This window comes from Sinocyclocheilus grahami, unplaced genomic scaffold, assembly GCF_001515645.1.
Source record: "Sinocyclocheilus grahami isolate Dianchi unplaced genomic scaffold, SAMN03320097.WGS_v1.1 scaffold1099.1, whole genome shotgun sequence".
Classification (NCBI taxonomy): domain Eukaryota; kingdom Metazoa; phylum Chordata; class Actinopteri; order Cypriniformes; family Cyprinidae; genus Sinocyclocheilus; species Sinocyclocheilus grahami.
The window spans coordinates 1,143,714-1,168,170 of NW_015506278.1; the positions used below are offsets into that span (position 1 = coordinate 1,143,714).

Genomic DNA, 24,457 nt, shown 5'->3' on the forward strand with positions numbered 1-24,457 from the left:
GATGCCTTCCTGTCTTGGAATGCTGCCTGAACGCTGTATTTTAGAGCTTTCGGACGCAGCCCTAGTCTCCAGAGGTACCTTCTCCTGATGAATTTTGAAGGCAGCATAGATTTATTCATTGCTGCCTTTGATATCCCACAATCCTGTGCGTTCCATTCTGTGATGGTTGAGCTAAAAAAATAAAGATGGTGTCTGAAAGTTGCTGTTTGGTGGTCAGTTTGTGTGTAAATGTATATTTCTGACTGAGAAACCAGTATTATAGTAATTAAATATTAATTTAGTTATCACCAAAACAAGTTATATTTTGTTGTAGATCATTAAACCGTTACGCTGCCTCAGAAGCCTGTCCGAAATCAGTTTTATGAGGTGCCTTCCCGCTGCCTGCAAAGTCATTGCCTGATAAAGCAGCAAGTCAGCTGCCTAGGCTTTCTAACTCAGCCATTATTTTTCTATTGTTTAAATTGACCGCGCGCCCTCCCGATATGTCACTTCCGGTTTGGCGCTTTTCAGATGCAGAAGTAAAATTCTCAGGAAAACAATTTCAGAAGACTCGGTAGCGTATTTATATATATATATATATTTTAAAGAAAATCTAGTTCCTACATTAGTTCCATACACTATACATTGACTCACTGGGGGCTCTAACCGATATGCTCTTTAAAGCAGCTCGTGGCCAGATACTGCCTGCTACTTCTGATATTGACCCTCTCTTTGTTCAGGGACTTATTATCTGTTCGTCACATATCTGTGAAACTTGTTCAGATGTTGAGTCTTTTTGTGTTCATGCGAATATTGACGCATGTTGAGAAATATGATGGAAATAAATCAGTTGAAACTCTGAGAGGCCGTTACTTTTTTGCTGAGTATATAATATATACAGTGATGATAGCCATGCAGAAAAAAAAACAGCAGGGAAAAGTTTGTGTATTTACTCGGACATGTTTAATCAACCACGTTAACCGATTCAATACGAACAAATACGAAAAATCAGTAAAGTGGCTATGTATTGTAACTGAATCAATGAAACGAACTGCTCGAAGGAGCCGATTTGCGGAAATAAATAGATAGCGTACAACCTATGTTGTGCACCTCACCCATAATGCACAGATCTAAAGAAGAAGAAGAAAACCCAAAACCAAGGCAGGGGATTATAGCCCGGAATCATGACACTGGGACTTTTTGTCACCATAATTTGGTTAAATCGACTCATATAAAAGAATATAGTCTTTTTGATTGTTTTTTATATTTATTCATTTGTCTTGTTTTAATTTCTAGTTTGTTTATTTGTTTTGATTTGTTTTTTATGGTTTATTTTGTCCTACAAGCAAAATCCTGATCCATACTGTATCGGTGGCGGTAATGCACCAGTCAGGTTGCCAACCGCCAATAAACACCAAAGAAGAAGAAGAAGAACCCATAATGCACTGCAGCACGCAGAGTGGGAAGAGCTTTCGCGGGAGAGCCAGCCAGCCATCTAGTTTATTCTGTTTCAGCAACTTTAGCAGTATCTCGATGTTTTAATGCAGAAGTAATCAACCGTGCATCTCGCAGGGCTTTTTTATCGACTGTCTTTTGAGAGGGACTGTTGAAAGAATACGCCAGGCGTTTTGAGGTGAGTGTTTGAACTGTTGAAACGGTTGGCCCGCGTGTTGTTTATCATCTCTGCAGAGATTCGCTGCAAAATATGCATGCCCTGCAGCGTGGTTCACATTTGCACGCTCGGTCTGGCTACAGCTAACTTTGCATTCATATTTTAAAGCCTTTTATGTTGGAGTATTTTGTTGTTGTTTTCATTTCTATCGAATAGCGAGCTAACGACAATAGAACGGCGTGTTCATAATATAAAACCGAATTAAGGCAGTATTGAGATTTGGGCGTATTGTTTGGTATGCTATGTATTAGCCTGTGACGATCTTAGCCAAAGATGCATGCTTGTAGTCCTGGGACTTCATGCCTTGTGCAGCTGCAAAAGTACAGAAGCGTTTGCTGCAGACAGTAGACGAAAGTCCATTGTAGAGCTTGATATGGTTTGAAACAGGCGTGTAGTATTTGAAAAATAACTAGTTTATCGCATATCGCAAATATTGCGACAATGGGGATGTTTTCATTCCGAATACTGTGGAAGATAATATAAATGTTTTTATTAGATTTTAAAATTTTGCTGCCGCAAATACGATTAATAGTTAATTGCAACATTTGTGTTCAATAAATTGTTTTCCTTCGAAACGACAGAATAATTATATATATTTTCATGAAAAATAGTATATTGCTAGTTGTATATTATTTTCCGTGTATTATCAATGGCGTATGGCGCAAAATATTCCGTAGTTTAATTTTCTACCAAGTCTAGCCTGTGCTTCAAGGAAGTAATTCATTTCATATTTGAACTCGCAGAATTTCTCAACAATTGAAATGCACTTAAATCTGAAAGGCCCAAATATCGTAAAAACTGAAAAATGTTCACCTTTTTAATGTTGTTGTAGGAGGTCTCTAATGCAGAAATAAATGGGCTTTTACATTTTTGACATTTTAGTCGGTTTTTAGGGAAATGTTGTAATATTGCAGCGTTGGGCTCTTGGGTAGCAGAATTTCAATGGTTTCTCACTGTATGAACAAATGTAGAGAACATCTGACGGTTCATTTGCAGGGTGTATTGCTTCTGTATCCTCATAACAATAGGCTATATATGTATACACACTAATAATCACAATGATGAAATAAGTCACATTTTATGGAAGAAAAAAACATTATAAAAATGTTCAGATTACATTTGCAAACCCTGATAAACTGAAGGAAAGCTTTAAAACATTCATCATGACTTGACTTGAAAACTTTCTTCTCTTGTATCAGAGTCCATCTCAAAGTCTGTTCCCATTTTGAATGGTATCAGTGATATCATACGCATATGATGAGACAGTCTTTCTTGGCTGGTGACATTATAAAATGGAAAAAAAAAAGAACTGATTAGTTTCCAGGCTAAAAATATCATTGCAAATTAATCCCAATCATACACGTTTTAAAGAATTCACCCATTCACACATTCCACAGAATTCACACAATACTGTCTGATAGCTTATTGTGTCCTTTAGTTATCATGCTAATAGCACTGATACCCACACATTCCAGAACATTATCACTTGTCCCTCATGCATTAAGCAGATGTTTGGGCAAACAAGCAAAACCTAGAAAAAACAACAGGACATTTTATAAATAAGATACAGATAGTCTAAAATATTAATACACAAATACTTTAATAACTTTAATTTATTATTCAACTTGCACTTATTTAATAACCATAAAATCTTGATTGAATCTCAGAATGGTAAAAAAAAGATATTTACAACTTGTGAATGATCAAAAACAGTAAGTTTCTTTTAGTATTTTTTTTCCATATGGAACAAGTGAGAAGCACAATTCATCCATGTAATGTGAAAGGTGCACAGGCAAATTTTGCTAAACCTTTAACCCAATGTTGTAAAATTACAATACGCTATAAAGTGCAATAAGCTCAATCTAAAATTATCAATGCATTCAACAATACCTTAATATCTACATGATCTAGACATATTGCTAATCACAGAAAATTTTGTTTTTAAGGCATTTTGCTTACTTGAATGTAGATTTATCCAGTCCAGTAAAACAAGATGTGCTTCATGGGAAGTTCGCAGGATGTGTGAGTTTATGGCCAGGTAAAACAGGCCTATTTTTAAAATCTAGCATCCAGTAGCATTGCAAGACTAAACAATAGGACCTATTAGTTGTGTAAATGTGGCCTTAGAGGAAAAAAACATGAGCAGCTTTATTTTAGTCAAGCTAAAACTGATGTTGTAAAATTACAACAGTGGGCCTTGCAGGGTTAAGCAAGTTTGGCTGTATAATACTGTGATAATACTGTACAGACCTGATAGAGAGCCCCAGGCCATTCTTATTGTTGAACCCTGCTCTATGAACAAATGTCTTCATTTCTCACTTTCAGGAGTGAAGTCTGGCCCCTCACAGTCTACAGAGACAGTTTCACCGCTGGGCTCTACGTCTGTCACAGGTGTCCTTATGGCTAGTGAGGATTCAATGGAACAACTTCCAGGAGATGTAGCTGGTTCAGAAGTGAAGCCAGATGCAGTGGAGTCATGCCTGCTGGATGCCACTGAGGCTGGTGTAAATGAACCAAGCCCTCAAAACAGCCTTATGGAAAGCCAAAAGATGGAGCAGGAGGAAGTAGAGAAGCTTCCAGAGGAGATAGAGGAAGATCCGGATTTAAGACAACAGTTGGGTGTGGACCTAGAAAACGGACCAGAAAAGAGCAATGTAACTGACCAGAATGAAGAAGAAGAAAATTGTGCGCAGGAACACTCTGAGCAGAAGAATGCTGGAGAAGAAGAGAAGAATGAAGTGAGGAACATCGCAGAGGATGCTGCATGGTGTTCAGAAGAGCTTGTGATTGCTAAAGTCGAAGACCTTACCAATGAAACGGCAATAGATGTGGACCAGGCTGAGGATCGCGATGGGAGGATGGAGGTAGATGGATCAGATGATGCAGGTTGGTGTGAACATTTTGCCTGTTACAAGATGTGTCCAGTTGAGATGACTTGCAAACACATTTTGGTAGTTACTGATATTGATTTATGATTCTGTGTATTGATAAGTGTTCATTTCTGAACATTATTTCACAGCCATAGAAAAGTGTTCCATGAAATTCAAAATGTAGTTGAATTCCTAAATATGTGTTTTTAGAAAGTTTTAATATATTGAAAATTGTTTTAAATTCTGCATAATGTTGCTTTATCATTAATATTTTTGTACATTTATTCATTTAACTAAATGAAACTGAGTAACACAATTGACTGGGGGGGGGGTTTCCTACATTTTTACATTTTAACAGGAAAATCTTTCCCTAAACCCATAAAAAGAGAGAAAACGGAACCACCTGTCTTGGTAAGCACAATCACTATTTTATGTTTACCATTGAAGTTCATTGTGTTTGCTTGTTAATCCATGGAGGAAGTAAACTCCTAAAACTAAAATCCTCTCCATCTAAATCCAGCAAACAGAGTCGGTGTTAAAAGCTGAGGTGAAACCTCAAGTGGCCCAGCTCTCTGATGCCCTACCAGTGAAGGTGAAGGATGAGCCAATGGATGAGGAGTATGAGGAAGCGTCGGTGTCACTGCGGCCAGTGGGAAACGTTAAAGATGAGCCTGACACGGCAGCTGTGAGTTTCACCACTGATTTCTGAATTTTATTTATTTTTTAATTAAGCTACCAATGCAAAAAAATTGATTGTGTTCACAGTGTCTTTTCTATATGTGTATGTTTGTAATTATACCAGTTCTCTGAAAAATCAGCACTGAAGTATGGATATGTTTTACAGTGTCTAAAATCAGAATGCTTGAATAGATGGTTTACCAAACTATACTGTTTTAAAAGCTATAAAATGTTACACTACATATGTAGGGTTGTCATGATTCTGTCTGACAACTGAATGTAATATGAATAATTGTGATTAACAATTTCATTGAAGTTAAAGCTCCCCTGTAGTGAAAATCAAGTGTTTTTTTTTTTTTTTTTTTTTTTTTTTTATTGTTGTTTATTTGTCTGTGTGGTGTTTTTAATATGCTTGATTTAGACAAACCATGTGCCAATCTATTTATCAACACCATTGCTGAGTATTTTCTCCTTAAAAGTGTAGTTTCCCAAAGGCTGACCCAGAAATGCAGTTTGAAACAGACCTCGGTTTGCTACGTCACAATCCAATAACCAGTCACGTCAAGGGATCGATTCCTATCACTAGCATGCAAAATATGCCAATACCAGCACAAAACCAAAAATAATCGGAGCAAAAAAACCCATGAAGCTGTGGTTTAATGTGAATTTAGAACCGCTAACTTGCATTTTAACCCGTGGCAACAGTGTAAAAGTAGCCCGGAGTCAGACGCAGCTCTCCCGCAACTGCGTCTGCACTTCGCACGCGTATGCTCGCGGGCACGAATTAACAATCACAAACGGCTGCATTCGAGTCTTCAAGGCATTTTAGGACACAACATCGTGAAGTAAGTAACTTTTAATGAATGTTACAGTATTCAGTGTAGTTGTCCGCTAGTAAAACATAGTTTTATAAGTCATTATCCGTGTATGCCACTGTTTTGCGTTTACTACTGTTCAGTGGATCAGGAGGCGCTGGCTGGTGTGTGACTGAGTGGAGGCGGGACTAATTTGCATATTTATAAAATATTTGACTACAGGGGGACTTTAAATTGACTAGTTTAATTCACACACCTACTGTTTAAGTTTGAGGTTTGTAAGATTAGTTTTTTCTTTTCTTTTCACAATGTCTCTTATGCTCACTAATGCTGCATTTATTGGATCAAAAATATAGTAAAAACCATGATATAGTGAAATATTGTTTTTCTATTTTAAAATGTAATTATTCCTGTGATGGCAAGGCCGAATTTTCAGCAACTTCAATGTCACATAACCCTTCAAAAATCATTCTAACATTTGCTGCTCATGTGATTGATCAATCAGTGTTGAAAACTTAATATTTTTTTGTGGAAACCATAATTTTTTTTTACAAGATTCTTTGAATACGATGTTCAAAAGAAAAGAATGTTTTGTTATGCCTTTACCGTCACTTTTGATCAATTTAATGCAATCTTGCAAAGTATTTTTTCTTTCCTCCTACTACTGAGCTGGAAAATGAACCCAAAATGGTATTTCAAATGCAAAATAGTCAATTAGATGAATGAAATGACTGCAAGAAGCCAAACCATGTGACAAGCAATGAAAACATGAGCTAAATTTACATTACTTCAGGTTAAATCAGGGGTACCGTTAAGTAAGATAAAATGTTTCATGGAAACTTGTTTTTTTTAATTTTTTTTCATTGTGTTCGTGTTTTCAGGAGTTCAACCAGACACCTGATTCGATCAAGATCAGTGCAGTTTTCTCTGTAGGAGGAAATACCACATCCATTGGTACGAGCCCTGAAAATATATTATGATGTTCTTTTACCATTTACTATATGAGTGAATAGATGTGATGATAAATGGTTCAATTTAATTTAAGTTTCTTGTTATATTTCTTCATGTGACTGCAGTTCCAGCAGCTGCTCCAGCAAAGGTGGCACCAGTCCCTACACTATCCCTTCATTCTCTGGCCCCTGCCAATCCAATTGGTGTGGTCTGCACAGGATGTAACAAAGTCCTTTTAAAGGGACAGACGGCTTTCCAGCGTAAAGGCTGTCCTAAACTCTACTGTTCACCTCAGTGTCTCTGCACCACCTCTAATGTGGTGGTCAAGATACCTCAGAAGAAACAATGTCACCACTGCCACAAGTATGCCTAAAAATCTTGTTTTAATTTTTTTCTAAAATTTAACTTTTAAAATGATCATACTAGGTGCATTACATTGTATTGTATTTAAATAACGTTTGTAAATATGAACTTAACTTACCACCCCAAGACCTAACCATATAATAACGTACTCCTTTATTTTAAAAATGCAAAGAATAATATATAATACAAATTTAAATACAGCAATGGTGTTTAACATACCCTTTAAGGATGCAAATGCCTCTTCCCCTGCAGAGACATTCTTGACCTGAAGGATGTGATCAATGCCCCGGTGGACATGTCAGGGACTGTGAAGGAGTTCTGCAGTCAGAAATGCCTCAGCGCTTTAAGCTTCAAGTGCAGTGTTTGTCATAAGATAGGAATGGTAAGTGGCCATCTCTATCTGTGCAGGTGTGTCCTTCACTGGATGGCCGCTACTGAGAATGCGGCCCGTAAAATAAATCATGTTTTGCCCCTAAAGGCCTGTTCACAACAACACAAATGTAAACATTTTAATTTGGATTCATTTTTCATAAAACAGGTTTACCAAATAAGCCAGGTTTATTTCAGTTAGTCTGACTTATTTTCAGTTGATTTGGTTCAAAATAAGTCAGACTAACTGAAATAAGCCTGACTTGTTTGATAAACTGTTTATTTTGTTCAAAGTGATACAAATATTTGCATGCCCTTGTAATGCTTTCATGTACTTGTGCATATGCATACCATGACAATGGCAGCACTTTCACTGCTCATAGTGCTTTTATCTACTTATACATATAGTATCTCACAGAAGTGAGTACACCCCTCACATTTTTGTAAATATTTTATTATATCTTTTCATGTGACAACACTGAAGAAATGACACTTTGCTACAATGTAAAGTAGTGAGTGTACAGCATGTATAACAGTGTATATTTGCTGTCCCCTCAAAATAACTCAACACACAGCCATTAATGTCTAAACCGCTGGCCACAAAAGTGAGTACACCCTTAAGTGAAAATGTCCAAATTAGCCCAATTAGCCATTTTCTCTCCCCGGTGTCATGTGACTCATTAGTGTTACAAGGTCTCAGGTATGAATGGGGAGCAGGTGTGTTAAATTTGGTGCTATCGCACTCACTCTCTCATATACTGGTCACTGGAAGTTCAACATGGCACCTCATGGCAAAGAACTCTCGAGAATCTGAAAATAGAATCGTTGCTCTACATAAAGATGGCATAGGCTATAAGAAGATTGCCAAGACCCTGAAACTGAGCTGCAGCTTGGTGGCCAAGACCATACAGCAATTTAACAGGACAGGTTCCACTCAGAACAGGCCTCGCCATGGTCGACCAAAGAAGTTGAATGCATGTGCTCAGCGTCATATCCAGAGGTTGGGTTTGGGGAAATGGACATATGAGTGCTGCCAGCATTGCTGCAGAGGTTGAATAGGTGGGGGGTCAGCCTGTCAGTGCTCAGACCATACGCCGCACACTGCATCAAATTGTTCTGCATGGCTGTCGTCCCAGGAGGAAGCCTCTTCTAAAGATGATGCACAAGAAAGCCCGCAAACAGTTTGCTGAAGACAAGCAGACTAAGGACATGGATTACTGGAACCATGTCCTGTGGTCTGATGAGACCAAGATAAACTTATTTGGTTCAGATGGTGTCAAGCGTGTGTGGCGGCAACCAGGTGAGGAGTACAAAGACAAGTGTGTCTTGCCTACAGTCAAGCATGGTGGTGGGAGTGTCATGATCTGGGGCTGCATGAGTGCTGCCGGCACTGGGGAGCTTCGGTTCATTGAGGGAACCATGAATGCCAACATGTACTGTGACATACTGAAGCAGAGCATGATCCCCTCCCTTCAGAGACTGGGCTGCAGGGCAGTATTCCAACATGATAGCGACCTCCAAGACAACCACTGCCTTGCTAAAGAAGCTGAGGGTAAAGGTGATAGATTGGCCAAGCATGGGCATCCTGAAACAGAAGGTGGAGGAGCGCAAGGTCTCTAACATCCACCAGCTCCGTGATGTCGTCATGGAGGAGTGAAAGAGGACTCCAGTGGCAACCTGTGAAGCTCTGGTGAACTCCATGCCCAAGAGGGTTAAGGCAGTGCTGGAAAATAATGGTGGGCACAAAATATTGACACTTTGGACATTTTCACTTAGGGGTGTACTCACTTTTGTGGCCAGCGGTTTAGACATTAATGGCTGTGTGTTGAGTTATTTTGAGGGGACAGCAAATTTACACTGTTATACAAGCTGTACACTCACTACTTTACATTGTAGCAAAGTGTCATTTCTTCGGTGTTGTCACATGAAAAGATATAATAAAATATTTACAAAAATGTGAGGGGTGTACTCACTTCTGTGAGATACTGTCTCATTCCCTCCCAGACATTTTACTTCCTTCCTTCTGTCACAAGTGAATGCACTGAATATTAGTGCCAAACATTTTGGTGTGAACAAGCCTTAAATTTAGGTGATCTGGGTACTGTGAAATAATGTCAAGATGACACATCTTCCTTTTGCATTATATTTCTGGATGTACTCAAAAACAAACGTATAACTGAAATAAGTATTTTGAGTTCCCATAATAAATTGCACTAAAATAGTTTAGATTAGTTACTTGATCCAGTCAAGATTTTTTTTTTTGCTCATTGAAGCTGTTGGAGCGGTTACACATCGGGTAACATCTGACTCACTCGTTGAATCGCAGGTCTTAAATTTCAGTTACGTTTGACTTTAAATGAAGCAAGCACTGTTTAGTGTATTTAACCCCCTTGAGGCGTCAGCATGACAACTACCTTTTTACATTTAGTCATTTGGCAGACGCTTTTATCCAAAGTGGCTTACAAATGAGGACAATAGAAGCAATCAAAACCAACAAAAGAGCAATATGTAAGTTGTGACAACAGGGCTCTACGGATACTTTTCTTTTTAGGAGCGCTTGTGCTCCTAATTTAAAACATTTAGGAGCACGGTCAAAATTTAGGAGCACCTTCTAATCAGTAATCAAAAATTGATAAAAAAATTAACCTTCCCATTACGAGGTGATATTTGACTCCTTAAAGTGATTTATAGGGAATTTAGTTTTTACCTTTGTAATGGCATTTATCTAACTTTATTAAAAGTATGTCGTCATTTGTAAAATCTAAAAAATATATAAATATATTTTTAACGTTTCTAATTAAAACAACAGAATAAAAACAAGTAGAATAAGAATAAGTTACCAATCAAATGAAATCAGTATTTAAGAAATTAATTTGTGCTACAGAGATGGCACAAAAGAACACAAGTGGCTTGTAGGTGTATTTTCAGACGTTTAATGAGGCTCAGAGGTCGCATGAGTGCAATTAAATTCTACTTTTGTTTGTTATAATGAGAGGATATGTCTGTGATGCATTACTCAACGCTGCAGAAACACGTACGTATATTAGAACCTTTGAAGCTCCCTCAGCGCAAACACAAATATGATGATGATCGGGTCAGTCGCACTGGTGCTCCTAAATATTATTTCATAGTCGCACGCAGTAGTTTTCAGTCGCAAATGCGACTGAAATGGTCGCACTGTAGAGCCCTGGACAAGTCTATTTTTTTTTATTGACTTAAGGTACTCTTGGTATTTATGGTTATGCAAATATAATGAAGACATCATTCAAAACTGTAATGGGTCTGCTTTCATTTGTGGCCACTCAAAATAACAATTTTGTGTAATGCAGAAAACAGTCAATGTGTGCTTCCGCCATCTAATATATGTATGTGTATATACAGGTGCATCTAAAAAAACTTGAATATCATGGGAAAAGTTCTTTTTTTTTTTTTTGTAACTCATTTCAAATAGTGAAACTTTCATATATTCCAGATTCATAACATGTAAAGTAAAACGTTTCAAAAGTTTTGTTTTAATTTTGATGGTTAGAGCTTGCAGCTCATGAAAGTCAAAAATCCAGTATCTTAAAATATTAGAATATTTTGAGTTCCATTAAATGACCATCCCTACAGTATAAATTCCGGGTATCTCTTTTTCTTTGAAACCACAATAATGGGGAAGACTGCTGACTTGGCAATGGTCCAGAAGACAATCATTGACACCCTCCACAAAGAAGGTAAGTCACAGAAGGTCATTACTGAAACAGAGTGCTGTATCAAAGCATAGTAAATGCAAAGTTGACTGGAAGGAAGAAAATGGGTAGGAAAAGGTGCACAAGCAACAGGGATGGCCGCAAGCTTGAGAAAACCAAAAACTTGAGCAAAGCCGATTCAAACACTTGGGAGAGCTTCACAAGGAGTTAACTGAAGCTGGAGTCAGTGCATCAAGAGTCACCACGCTCTGACGTCTTCAGGAAAAGGGCTACCAAGCCACTTCTGAAACAACGTCAGAAGCATCTTACCTGGGCTAAGGAGAAAAAGAACTGGACTGTTGCTCAGTGGTCCAAAGTCCTCTTTTCAGATAAAAGTAAAATTGCATTTCATTTGGAAATCAAGGTCTGGAGGAAGACTGGAGAGGCACAGAATCCAAGCTGCTTGAAGTCCAGTGTAAAGTTTCCGAAGTCGGATGATTTGGGGTGCCGTGACGTCTGTTGGTGTTGGTCCATTGTGGTTAATCAAATCCGAAGTCAATGCAGCCATCTACCAGGAGGTTTTGGAGCACTTTATGCTTCCATCTGCTGACAAGCTTTATGGAGATGCTGATTTCCTTTTCCAGCAGGAATTAGCACCTGCCCACACAGTGCCAAAACTACTTCCAAGTGGTTTGCTGACCATGATATCACTGTGCTTGATTGGCCAGCCAGCATGCCTGACCTGAACCCCATATGGAGTCTATGGGATATTTTTAAGAGAAAGATGAGAAACAGTGCCTCAGCAGTGCCACAGGCTGATCGCTTCCATGCCACACCTCACTGATGCTGTCATTTGTGCTAAAGGACCCCAGACCAAGTATTGAGAAAGTATTTCATACTTTAAAGAACTTGCAAATCCTTTTTTTAATTGATCTTAGGAAATATTGTAATATTTTAAGATACTGGACTTTTGACTTTCATGAGCTGTAAGCTCGAATCAAAATAAAAATAAAACTTTTGAAATGTTTTACTTTACATGTATTGAATCTAGAATATATGAAAGTTTCACTTTTATTCACGGTATTCTAATCTATTGAGATGCACCTATATGTGTGTGTGTGTGTGTGTGTTATATATCAATAACTTGTGCATCATGAGGAATATATTTTGTTGTTACTTATCCAAACCAAATAGCTCTGCTTTGTAGTGGCTCGGGAATGATCTAAAAAGCAATCTCAATTACTATTCTTTTGATATTTTTTGAAAGCATAACTAAATTAAATGCAAGCATTTTTTGATAGAAGTTTGAATAATTAACTAAAACGTGGCAAGTATGTATGAATGCAAATATATAAGTTTGCATTCATATTAAAATGAGCTTGGTGGTGGTGCTTCATTGTTTCTGTGGGGGGGAAAACTAATACCACTAATAAAAGCACGCAAAGGTAAAATATTTTCATCTGTTTTTACTTGCAAAAAACGACTTTTGCTCGAATCTTTCCTCAGGTAGGTTGTGTGTTGTAGCCACTGATCTATAATGGAGAATATTTATTGATCAGTGGTTGTAGCTCATTGTCTGTCGCTCTGAGGTCTGGCTCATGAATATTAATCACATTGTCTGCGTTCGCCAGAGCTGATTGGCGGAGCCGGAGAGGTGAGCGCTAGCCAATGGGATTACCGCTTGCTGCTTATCCTCCGTCTGCCGAATGATGCGAACGGCCTAAATAATAAACGATCGAAGTCATTTTGATAGGGAACAAAGTAAGAGTACCATTAACATTTAGCGCGCCAGTACTACGTGGTTTATAAGACTCACTTTCTCTTCCTCTGCGTGTGTGTGAGGAGAGAGCTGCCGCTGTCAGTCAAGCGACGGTGAGGAAGGCAACTACACAATAGATTACGCTGCGAATCCATAGATGTCAATAAGAACAGCGCGATGTACAGACAGAACGATAACGAAACTCGTCCAATTCGCTGTATTCCCGCTTTATTTATGCATACGAATGATTTACGCGAACGATTAATGTTTGGTTAGGTACCGTTTTTGTGCCTCATCCCTACCCGCAGAGCGCGCTATTCATACGGTTGCATACAAGCATGGTTAAAGCTCCCCTATCAGTGTGATAAAAATAGCTTCTAGCTTCATCCGATTCATTCACTTTTCATCGCTTTTGGAAGATGGCACACTGCACGTGTGAGGAAACTCTTGAGACGGTCCTGGACAGCGAGGAAGAATTCACCTTTTCCTCAGAAGAGGAGCAGGATGAAGAATGGTCGCATTTTGAAGAGCGCCTTGATCCAGCAGAGGACGCCCTTTCTGATGAGTAAGTCATTCATACTTCGTTATCATGTTTTAATGTTGATTTTAATAGTTTATATTTTGAGTCAAATGTGTTTGTCCTGGGTATTGGATAGGTCATAATACAACTTGTCGTTGCATCTAAATGTTTTTATGCTGTATAATACACTACTATTCAAAGGTTTGGGATCAGTGAGCTTTAGATTTTATTTTTTTTAATCGAATACTTTTATTAATAAAAGATTCATTAAATTGATCTAAATTGGCAGTGAATAAATTTTATAAAATATGTCCCTTTCAAATAAATGCTGTTCTTTTGAACTTTGTATTCATCGATCATAATTTTATCACTGTGTAGCTCTGATCATAAATGTTTTTTGAGTACCAAACAAGTATTAGAACGATTTCTGAAGGATCAAGTGACACTGAAATCTAGAGTAATGTCTGCTTAAAATTCAACTCTAACATCACAGAAGTAAATTACATAAAAAAATCGAAAAATTCACAATATTACTGTTTTCACAGTAGTTTTGCTTGAAACAGCCTTGGGAAGCATAAGAAACCCCAAATTTTTTAAATGTAGTGTATATTGATAGAAATGTGATATTTACCCTAGTTGGCTTATCATTTTATCTTGTTTGCAAATATCTGATCAGGCATAAATGATTGTAGTGTGCTATAAACGTGCATGTGTTTTTGCTATGTGTGTGCCGTATTAGCAATTAGTAATGTTAAAAAAAATAGCTTTGATCCTGTTGTCATCATGCTCACAGTTGTTGTTGTTGTTTGTTTTTTTTTCTTAACAGAAATGAGGAGAATGACATTGACCAGATGCCTGTTGCAAAGAAGGCCAGGACAAGCAAGCAGCCTGCTCTGACGTGGAAAGCAGAGACTGAAGTTGACTTGGTCCCACAGACTCTGAGATTCGTGCCCGCACGAGAACCCGGACCACAGTTGTGGCCAACTGACTCGTACACTCCCCTCGGTCTCTTCAAGCTCTTTTTCACTGAAAATGCTGTCTCAACTCTATGCTACAACACAAATGCCCAGGCCGCCAGGTCACTTGCAAGGGGTCGCAAATACAAGTGGACAGATGTCAGCGTCAGTGAAATGTACCGCTACTTTGGACTCATATTCTACATGGGCATGGTGAAGTTGATCTCCATCAAAGACTACTGGCGGCAAGGCAGTCTTTTCTCTGTGCCTTTTCCCGCCACAATCATGTCAAGGGACAGATACCGCACCATTTCGTGGAATATGCACATGAGTCACCCAGCTGAGGACAAGGAGAATGACAAAAAGAAGGGCACAAATGAATATGACCGGCTTTTCAGGGTCAAACCCCTCATGGACACGATCCGTCTTGCGTGCAAAACCATTTATCATCCTAGACGAAATTTAGCTGTGGATGAAAGAATGGTGGCATGCAAAGCCAACTCAGGCATGACACAGTACATGAAAGCCAAGCCAACCAAGTGGGGCTTCAAGCTGTTTGTCCTCGCGGACTCTTCAAACGGATACACTCTTGACTTTTCTGTGTACACCGGAAAGAACAACACTGCCACAGGCAATGGACTGCCGTATGATACGGTGATGTCTCTCTTGGACAGAAAAGTTTTGGGATCTGGGTACCACGTGTACATGGACAATTTCTACACAAGTCCAAAGCTCCTAACAGACATGTTAGGGATGAAGTATGGCGCTTGTGGGACTTACAGAGACTACAGGAAGAACAGCCCACAAAATGCACCTAATTCACTTACTAAAAATTCCCCCAGGGGATCCATTAGATGGATTCGAAATGGTCCGCTTGTGTTTGTGAAGTGGATGGACACACGAGAGGTGTCTGTGTGTTCCACTATCCATCCTGCCTACACAGGAGACACCGTGCAGAGGAGAGTGAAAGCGCAAGATACATGGAGCTTAAAGACATTCCCCTGTCCTGCACCTGTTACTGCGTACAACCAATACATGGGGGGCGTTGACCTGTCCGATCAGCTGTTGCAATACTACACCGCACAGCACAAAACGTTGAAGTGGTACAGAAAGATCTTCTTACACTTCTTGGACATTGCTGCCACCAACTCTTACACAATTCACAAGGAGTTATACGGCAACATGACCCACAAGGAGTTTATGGAGCAGCTAATTGCAGAGCTTTGTGGCGTGTCACCGAAAATCCCACAGAAACGGGCCAGCAGTGACCATGTGCCCGTTCCAGGAGCTCCACTGAGCACCGATACCAGGAAAGTTGCCTCTAGTGGTCGGCGAATCTGTGTGCACTGCAAAGCAGCGCATGGAAAGAAGAAGCAAACTCCTTGGAAATGCCAGGCGTGCGACGTGCACTTGTGTCTTCAGCTGACGAGAAATTGTTTCCAGGAATGGCACAAATCTCTGTGACTGTGTGCTTTTGGTTTGGACCCTTATGTCTTTCTTTTATTTGATCTGTCTTTCTGTCTGTATTATATTGTACGCTGTTGTAAATAAACTGCAAACAAAAACATTCTTTATGTAATCTCTTTTGGTTCCCTCACAGTCGCATCCCACATTGATAGGTCTTTACCCACCTGATGTGAAATGTCAAAACGGGGGGGGGGGTCTCGCACAAGTTATATCAATGTTTTGTTTTATGTGAATGAAAGGACAAAATGATTTTCACAACATGTTGTAACAAAGGCTCTGGTCTATGAAATCCAGTAATCAAAACTACGGTTTTATTACCCCATGTCTTTTATATATATATCATTAAATTAGCTGATTTGGTGCTCAAGAAACCAATCTTATCAACGCTGCTTAAGTTCTTACAAATCTCTTTTTTGCAGTCTTTCAATTTTATGGAGTGTAGATTTAGAAAACATTCATTTACATTTTTACTTTATAGTTCTGTAGAAAACACTATTATTCTGAACATATCTTTGTTTTAGTTGCTTTATTTGTCTGTGACCGTTCTACCTGCCTATAAGGTCGATTATAGAAATAAAATCTTCAAAAGATCTAAAATGTTGCATGTTGCAATTGTATTTCTCATAGACTTACACTCACGAAGTGAACTTAATGGGCTCCATCCATAAGCTGTGCAGCAACATCTGCTTCAACCAGTTCCGTTCCTCCAATAATCTGAACATGAACAGCTGTGTGAACTGTGGAGGATATTGCTATGGCACAGACAGTCAGTGTCCGTGTCTGCAGATAGAGGGCAGTGTTATGAAGTTCTGCAAACAAAACTGCCTTGTAGCCTTCAAAAAGGTAATGGCAAATGAATAACTAAATAATAGTCCAATAATTTGTTGAAAGTCTATCAAATAAATTAATCTTTCTTTGTAGAAAAGTTTGAAACCTGTCGGCTGCAAAATTTGTCATACCATGCGCCCGGTTGCAGAAATGGTGGACAGTCCAAACACGGAGGGTGTCCGGGAACTTTTCTGTTCAACTTGCTGTGTCACAGCGAATAAAGTTCAGACTGTCAGTTCTTCAGGTAATATAACCAGCTGTTTACTAAGATTCTGCTTTCTTAATGATATTCTCTTTTTGAAGTATGCTCAAATGTCCTTTTTGTTTGCATGCATTCAAGGTGCTCCAGTGGAATGCAACAGCTGCAAGCTTAAACTAACGCCTCAGTACCATCTAGCCATGTCTGACGGAACCATCCAAAACTTCTGCTCCTTTTCATGCGTAGTATCATATCAGGTAGAGTTTATTGACACTAGTTTACTGCTCTCTATTTCGAAGGGTACATCGGATGTAAAATTCACTTTTACATGGTGTTTGCATATAAATGTATTAAGTGTGACAACCACCCTATAATGATAAAAATCCAATCACTTGTTTTTTTTTTGTTTTTTTTTTAATTCTCAAAAACCCTAAATAGTCTTAATGACCATGCCGTTTTGAATTTCTGAATGACCCGCCCACGACCGCTGACAGACTGTCCCGCATTAGCATATTCCCACCCCCAGCCAGTTGTACGCTGCCTGCCATTTTCTCTGGGCTCGTGCAGCTGTAGTGACAACAATCCCTGCATTCCATTCGGAAGGGCTCATCCCTATGCCCTAATCCCTTCAAAGGTTTTACCCTCCGGAGTGAGAGCTTCGAATGGTTGACGGGTGTAGGGGACCAAACAACTGTTTCTTGAAGTGCCCTTCTGCGTCATCACGTGCCCACATGGAGGCACCGTCATCATGTTAAGGATCATAGGAACCTGAAGTGTCCATCAGTTGTGTACTTTGAAATCCTTCATTCCGAAGGGCCCTTTGAAGTGGCCAGTTTTGAGCATTTCGGTTTGTAACGACCCTTCAATATGGCGGCCATTGTTTTCACTCCGAAAGTGCCCTTCGGAGGGCGATATATCCCATTTGGAACGCACCGAATGTCTCGTAAGCAATCCGAGATGGTCCTCACTACAGAACATAAGATCCAGGGGGCGTGGTTGGATCCAGATCCAACTCCCACCTTACATATACCTAAACCTACCTGTCTCCACCCCTAAACCTACCAATCTCCACCCCCTAGATGTGGATCCAACCACGCCCCCTGGATCTTGTGTTCTGCAGTGAGGGGCTACTGAGCAATCCAGGTGTTTTGTATAGTGGTCAACCGATATTGTTTTTTTTTTTTGTTTTTTTTGACCGCCGATATCTTGGAAAGCAGGGTGGCAGATATAAATCCGCTATAATTGTATTTATTTTAATTAATGTTTAAGAAATTTGAAGTCATTTGAAAATGGATTAAAAAAATAAGTGTTAAATAAACATACTTTAGATGACAAAGTATTTTTCACAAATAAATAAATATTTAATAAAAAAATATAAAAAAAGGACGTAAACACTGTAACCAACGGGGCACTCAGTATTCTGGGAAGTTTGTGTGCATTGGGAATCATATTTTTTTCAAATAAAGCCAAGGTAGCACTCATTTTACATACAGCACACAGTGGAAATAACATGAATATGGCAGTGGGCAAATGCATGAAGCACAGCATAATTTGAAATCACGAATTTAAAGCTGCTGTCCGTAAGTTTTGCCTCTTTGTCGCCGTCTCTGTTTGAAAACCTGCAATTGCAGCTGTGTGTGGAATTATCTTCCTTGCGTGGGCGGCACGGCTCCAGCGCGGATGAATCTAATGTTTTGAGGAGTATGTGTGGCAGTCAGTCACCACACCGGTGTGGATATTGTACTTTGCACTCACAGATTCTAGCCTACGTCTTGGAATATATGACTCAAATAAGCATTTTCACCGGATATTGTCATCTGAACAAGTAACCAAGTCTGCCATGTTTGTTCTGACCAATTGAGGAAACAAGCATGACAATAAATCGCGCTACCAATGGTGATTTAATCTAAATTAGCTCATATCACATCAAACTGTGCAAATTATTATTATTGTTATACTTTATTCTCAAATTGTTAATGTTATCAACATCAGCATTGCGTGACGGAGTATAGTGTGTATAAGCAGTAGATTTCAATTTCTGTACAGTCTAATCTCTAATTGTCATACCACTCGAATATTTCATATTAAGAAATTCTTTTAACCCAAAAAGCAAATTATGCTCCCTTCGAACTGGTTGTCTAGGCTATCTAATCAGAAGCACATTTAAAACTGGAATATAATTTAAATTAATTTACATGTGTTCCATAAACGCATAATCCTTTCTGGATTACAATCCGCCATCAAAATAATACATTTAATTATTCCAGCTGCTGTGAGAAAAGGCTATAAACGATCGGCCACCTGCAGGATCCTCACATGCGATAGCCTAGTAGCCGGGACAATGGGTGAATTCCAAAACAGATGTGAGCGTTCCTATGCCCTACTCCCTTCAAAGGGCAGAGCCCTTTAAGTGTGTTATTTGAAGGGTGTATGGCATTACTGTCTTGTGAAAGCGTTTGGAACTCCCTTGGCGACGGGAATGACTGACCAAATGTTACCTTGACAATGCTGCGTGTGCGTGCAGCTTTTAGCACTCCCATCAGTTGTTGCAAATAAATATTTTATTCTTATTTTATTCAAATATTGTCTAATTGTGTCTTATTAACTATTAAAACGTTTTCAAACTAAACTTGCTTATACTACTGTCTTAAATTCTATCACTGATGAAAAATGTTGTCTTACATTAAAATAGACAAATTAAATTAGCCTATTCTACTTACGTTTGTATGTGAACTCTAAATCAGCCCCAACTTTGCTTTAAAAAGCATTGCAAGATCTCCTAACTGAAGATCACATGATCACAAATGGAAATCACTTCCGTGAAGTGACCATCGCATGTTCCCTTCACTAACGGACTTCTGGAAGGGCCTTTCGTGAAGGGATTCAGTTGTTCACTTTCGTTTGGAACATCAACAAATGGCGTACCCTTCCCAAAGTGCCCTTTAAAGGGGTCATTTGATGTTGCTAAAAAGAACATTATTTGGTGTAATGTGTTTATGCGGTTTAAGGTAAAAAAAAATGTTCCACATACTGTACATTATTGTTTCTCCTCTATGCCCCGCCTTTACGCGTTGATTTTTACAAAGCTCATCGTTCTGAAAAGTGAGGTGTACTGTGATTGGCCAGCTATCCAGTGCTTTGTGATTGGCCGAATACCTCAAGCGTGTGACGGAAATGTTACACCCCTTACCATACTGTGATGCAGTGTCCCGGCCGGAACAACGAGATGAAAACCCATTATAAACGAGGCATTTGTTGCATCCAGTGGGGACATAATTACGGATTATAATGACTTATACTGTACTTTGTTTGCAATGCAACACGTAAAAAGAGTTTTGCTTTCACAATGAAACGCATGGCGGGCTAGAGTGAGCGGCGGCCGGCGGGCTTGAGAACGGCGCAGCCAGCGTATTCGACCAAGGAGCGGCCGGCTGGCTTACGGCAACCACATGTGACAATCCCGGGCTGGACTCTGCTTCATCCACGGTGAAAGCCGATCCGGCGATTCACAGTGTGAAGTTGATGTATTCCCTCAGCAACCAGCACGGATCAGCTCTAGGCATGACGAAGCAGATATTGTCCTCTTTTGGAAGGCCAAACAAATTAGTTTCGCAACGAAACGCACACCGTCTCAACATGGCGGCAGCAACAATACTACAGTGAGAATAAGTTATGCCTTCTTTCTTTGCGTGAATATTTGAGCGGCGTTATGCAAATCTTCCCACATCGTGACGTAGACATGTGGGGGCGTGTTAGAACGAGCCATTTTAGGTAGACGTGGTTAACTTAACTTTTATAAAGAATATCTCTTTGGATTTGAAACTTTAGTCTTTGCAACTTTACAGATCTTCTTTATGCACCAAGAGCTTGTAATACTTCAAAGAGAAAGGAAAAATTGAAATCGCATCATATGACCCCTTTAAAGATGCGCACATATGCCTCCTTCGATTAAAGCTGCAGTCCGTAATTTCTTTTTGGTTAAAAATGATCCAAAATCAGTATGTGAGCAAGTACATAACCAGCCAGTGTTCAAATCTATCGCCTTACTTTAGCCCGATTCACAACGTTATCTTATAATAATGTTTTCTAATTTCAGTGGTACGGGTAGGTTTTCGCTGGAAATTCGAGCATGCTGCCGCATCATTAAAGCACGTCTTGTTGTCCCGGCTACTAGGCTATCGCATGTGAGGATCCTGCAGGTGGCGGATCGTTTATAGCCTTTTCTCAAAGCAGCTAGAATAATTAAATGTATAATTTTGATGGCGGATTGTAATCCAGAAAGGATTGTTTATGAAACGTGAATGAAATTAAATTATATTGCAGTTTTAAATGTGCTTCTGATTACAGATAGCCTGGGATTACACAAGATTTGTATTTTAAAGACAACCAGTTCGATGGAAGAATAATTTGCTTTTTGGGTTAAAAGAATTCCTTAATATGAAATTCGAATAGGATGACAATTAGAGATTAGACTGTACAGAAATTGAAATCTACACGTTAATACACACTATATTCATATAGTCACGCAATGCTGATGTTGTTAACATTAATAATTTGAGAAAGTATAACTAGTAATAATTTGCATGGTTTGATGTGATATGAGCTAAACTATTTTTAGATCAAATCATATGGCGCGATTTATTGTAATGCTTTTTTCCTCAGTTGGTCAGAACAAATGTGGCAGACTTGTTACTTGTTTAGATATACAGTAAAAATTCTTATGCGTCATAAATTCAAAGATGTAGGCTAGAATCTGTGATAGTGAAGTACAGTAAATATCCACACTGGTGCGGTGACTGACTGCCATACATACTCTTCAAAACATTAGATTCATCTGTGCTGGAGCCGTGCCGGCTGTGCGCATCCCAGGCAAGGAAGATAATTCCACAAAGAGCTGCAATTGCAGGTTTTCAAGCAGAGATGGCGACAGAGGCAAAACTTATGGACTAAAGCTTTAAATATAGCCATAATCCCACCAAAATCCGTTGCCATGACTTATCGCAAGAGGAAAAAATTACGTTTTTGTCGCATAACATCGGTTAATGGAAATGCTGTCATTTCGTAGTACTTTTTTATCGACATTTATAAAATATCGCCAAAGTTTTGAGCAAATCTGTAATGGAAACGCACCTACAGTTTAGATTGTTTATGATTATTTGCAAATCGCCTTTCCTATTAATATATTTAAAAGTGTGTTCGACTTAAAGCAGACCGATCGGTGTATGACATCTAAATACCGCGAGAGCTGTCTGCTCTCAAGGTACTTTGTCATACACCGATCGGTATGATGTGCGTTTCCCAAAAGCAACTATGGTTGCAGGTTATAATATAAAGCTTTAATGTTCTTTGTTCAAAGTCACTATTATACAGTGTTACAGCTAAGGGTGCTCGATGTTGTATTTTTCCTGTGTAGTAGCTATTTTGTGACATTGTGTGTGTTGTTTTAAGAAAATGTAAATAAAGAGATTAAAAAAAAACGATAGAGTTAAATGGAACTAATGACCATAGTTAGCTAATGATGGTTTTGGGAAACAGCACTGCTTCAAGTCGAACACAGCTTTTGTGTTAGGAATGGCGAGTGCCGGTGTACTGACGAAACATGCTACCTATCAGATTGTGCTACCAAAAATATATTTGCATATATGCAAGGGTAAGTTTAGAGTAAAGGTAGGCATGGACATTTAAAAAAAAAAAAAAAAAGCCTCAAACCACATGAAAAAGATTTTGGGAGCACAATCTGATAGGTAGCATTTTTCGCTTTCGATTTGTGCTACCTATCTTTTTAATGGGCAGTAGCACAAATCGTCAGAACACTGGCATTAGCAGAGAAGAGAGGGGCGGGTGAGCAGCAGCTCATTATCACTTAAAGAGACATGCACTGAAACGGTTGTTGTAAACAGAGCTGTTTGATGAGGTAAAAGGGTGTTGCTTTACATGACCATTGAGGAATTTTAACCAAAGTATGTTGCAGATATTTCATGAAGACCCTAAAAAATCATACCAACTTGTGGAAAATGGGCATCCGATTCGCCCTTTCAAGATATGTCAGCCTCAAACCACATGAACAAGATGTTGGTAGCACAATCTGATAGGTAGCATTTTTCGCTTTCGATTTGTGCTACCTATCTTTTTAATGGGCAGTAGCACAAATCGTCAGAACACTGGCATTAGCAGAGAAGAGAGGGGCGGGTGAGCAGCAGCTCATTATCACTTAAAGAGACATGCACTGAAACGGTTGTTGTAAACAGAGCTGTTTGATGAGGTAAAAGGGTGTTGCTTTACATGACCATTGAGGAATTTTAACCAAAGTATGTTGCAGATATTTCATGAAGACCCTAAAAAATCATACCAACTTGTGGAAAATGGGCATCCGATTCGCCCTTTCAAGATATGTCATTCACAGAAGTAGAGCTATTTGAATATTTTTTTTTTTTTTTACTTCAGGAGTCCTTCAGTAAGATGAAACCTGTCATGCCAATAAATACTGTAACCTCTACAAGCAACAACACACCTACCCCAAAACATCGTGGCCCCAAACCTGCTCCCTCAGAGTCCAGCTCATCAGCGAAGACCAGTACTTCCAGTGGTCCAGCGCAGACAATCACCAAGATCCCCTGCTCTCAGTGTTTGAACTCATTCTTCCACAGACCAGAGCTGCTAGAGTTCAAGGTACTCTTATCAATAATCCGATACCGACGGTCATTATTTTAAAGCCAATATACTTATATATTGGCCATTTATTAGATAGCAGTCTACATTTTGTGAAGCTGGTTACCAAATTAAAAGAAAAAGTAAGAATAAATCTGTAATGTTAAAAAAATGAAGAAAATTATAAGTTTTATTCCTTATTTATTTTTTGTTTAACCGCTAGACCAGCTAGAAATAAAGTGAGATGTTACCTATTAATTATGATTCTTAAATATATTAGCATATTTGACTAATTAGACCAGTATCAACAACTTTAACATGGTCTAATAGTTTGGGCAAAATTGATAGGACTTCTGATATATCACACATTTATATTTGTATTGTAGAGTTTATAATTAACATTCTTACAGTTTAATAATCTAAACAGTAGTTTGTATTTGTCAGCGATTGAGCAGTTGACCTTAAACCTAACTGGTTGCATGTTTTCTTTACCTTTCAGAGGAAAATGTACGCTTTCTGCAATAATAGTTGTGTTGAGGAGTTTAAACAGATCAACAATGTCATGGCTCGCTGTGAATACTGTAAGATTGATAAAGTTGTCAAGGAGGTGAAAAGGATAAACAAGATTGACCGCTCTTTCTGCAGTGAGGGTAAGTACTAAGAGCAAAATAAAGATACTATTAGCTGGTAGTTCTTCTTTTTGCTTCAGACA

At 38.9% G+C, this 24,457-nt stretch overlaps 1 protein-coding gene across 1 annotated transcript in view; it reads left to right on the forward strand.

The window, feature by feature from the left end:
• The first annotated feature begins 1,436 nt into the window (after positions 1-1,436).
• Positions 1,437-24,457, forward strand: part of LOC107566774 (zinc finger MYM-type protein 4-like) — a 34,642-nt gene continuing 11,621 nt past the window's right edge. Inside the window, exons 1-12 of the mRNA XM_016252309.1 lie at positions 1,437-1,612; positions 3,977-4,537; positions 4,880-4,932; positions 5,042-5,206; positions 6,896-6,968; positions 7,091-7,328; positions 7,581-7,710; positions 16,698-16,913; positions 16,992-17,142; positions 17,239-17,354; positions 23,542-23,766; positions 24,245-24,395. Of these exons, the coding sequence (XP_016107795.1) occupies positions 4,051-4,537; positions 4,880-4,932; positions 5,042-5,206; positions 6,896-6,968; positions 7,091-7,328; positions 7,581-7,710; positions 16,698-16,913; positions 16,992-17,142; positions 17,239-17,354; positions 23,542-23,766; positions 24,245-24,395 (2,005 nt within the window). The 5' untranslated portion in view covers positions 1,437-1,612; positions 3,977-4,050. The remainder of the gene's footprint in view (positions 1,613-3,976; positions 4,538-4,879; positions 4,933-5,041; positions 5,207-6,895; positions 6,969-7,090; positions 7,329-7,580; positions 7,711-16,697; positions 16,914-16,991; positions 17,143-17,238; positions 17,355-23,541; positions 23,767-24,244; positions 24,396-24,457) is intronic.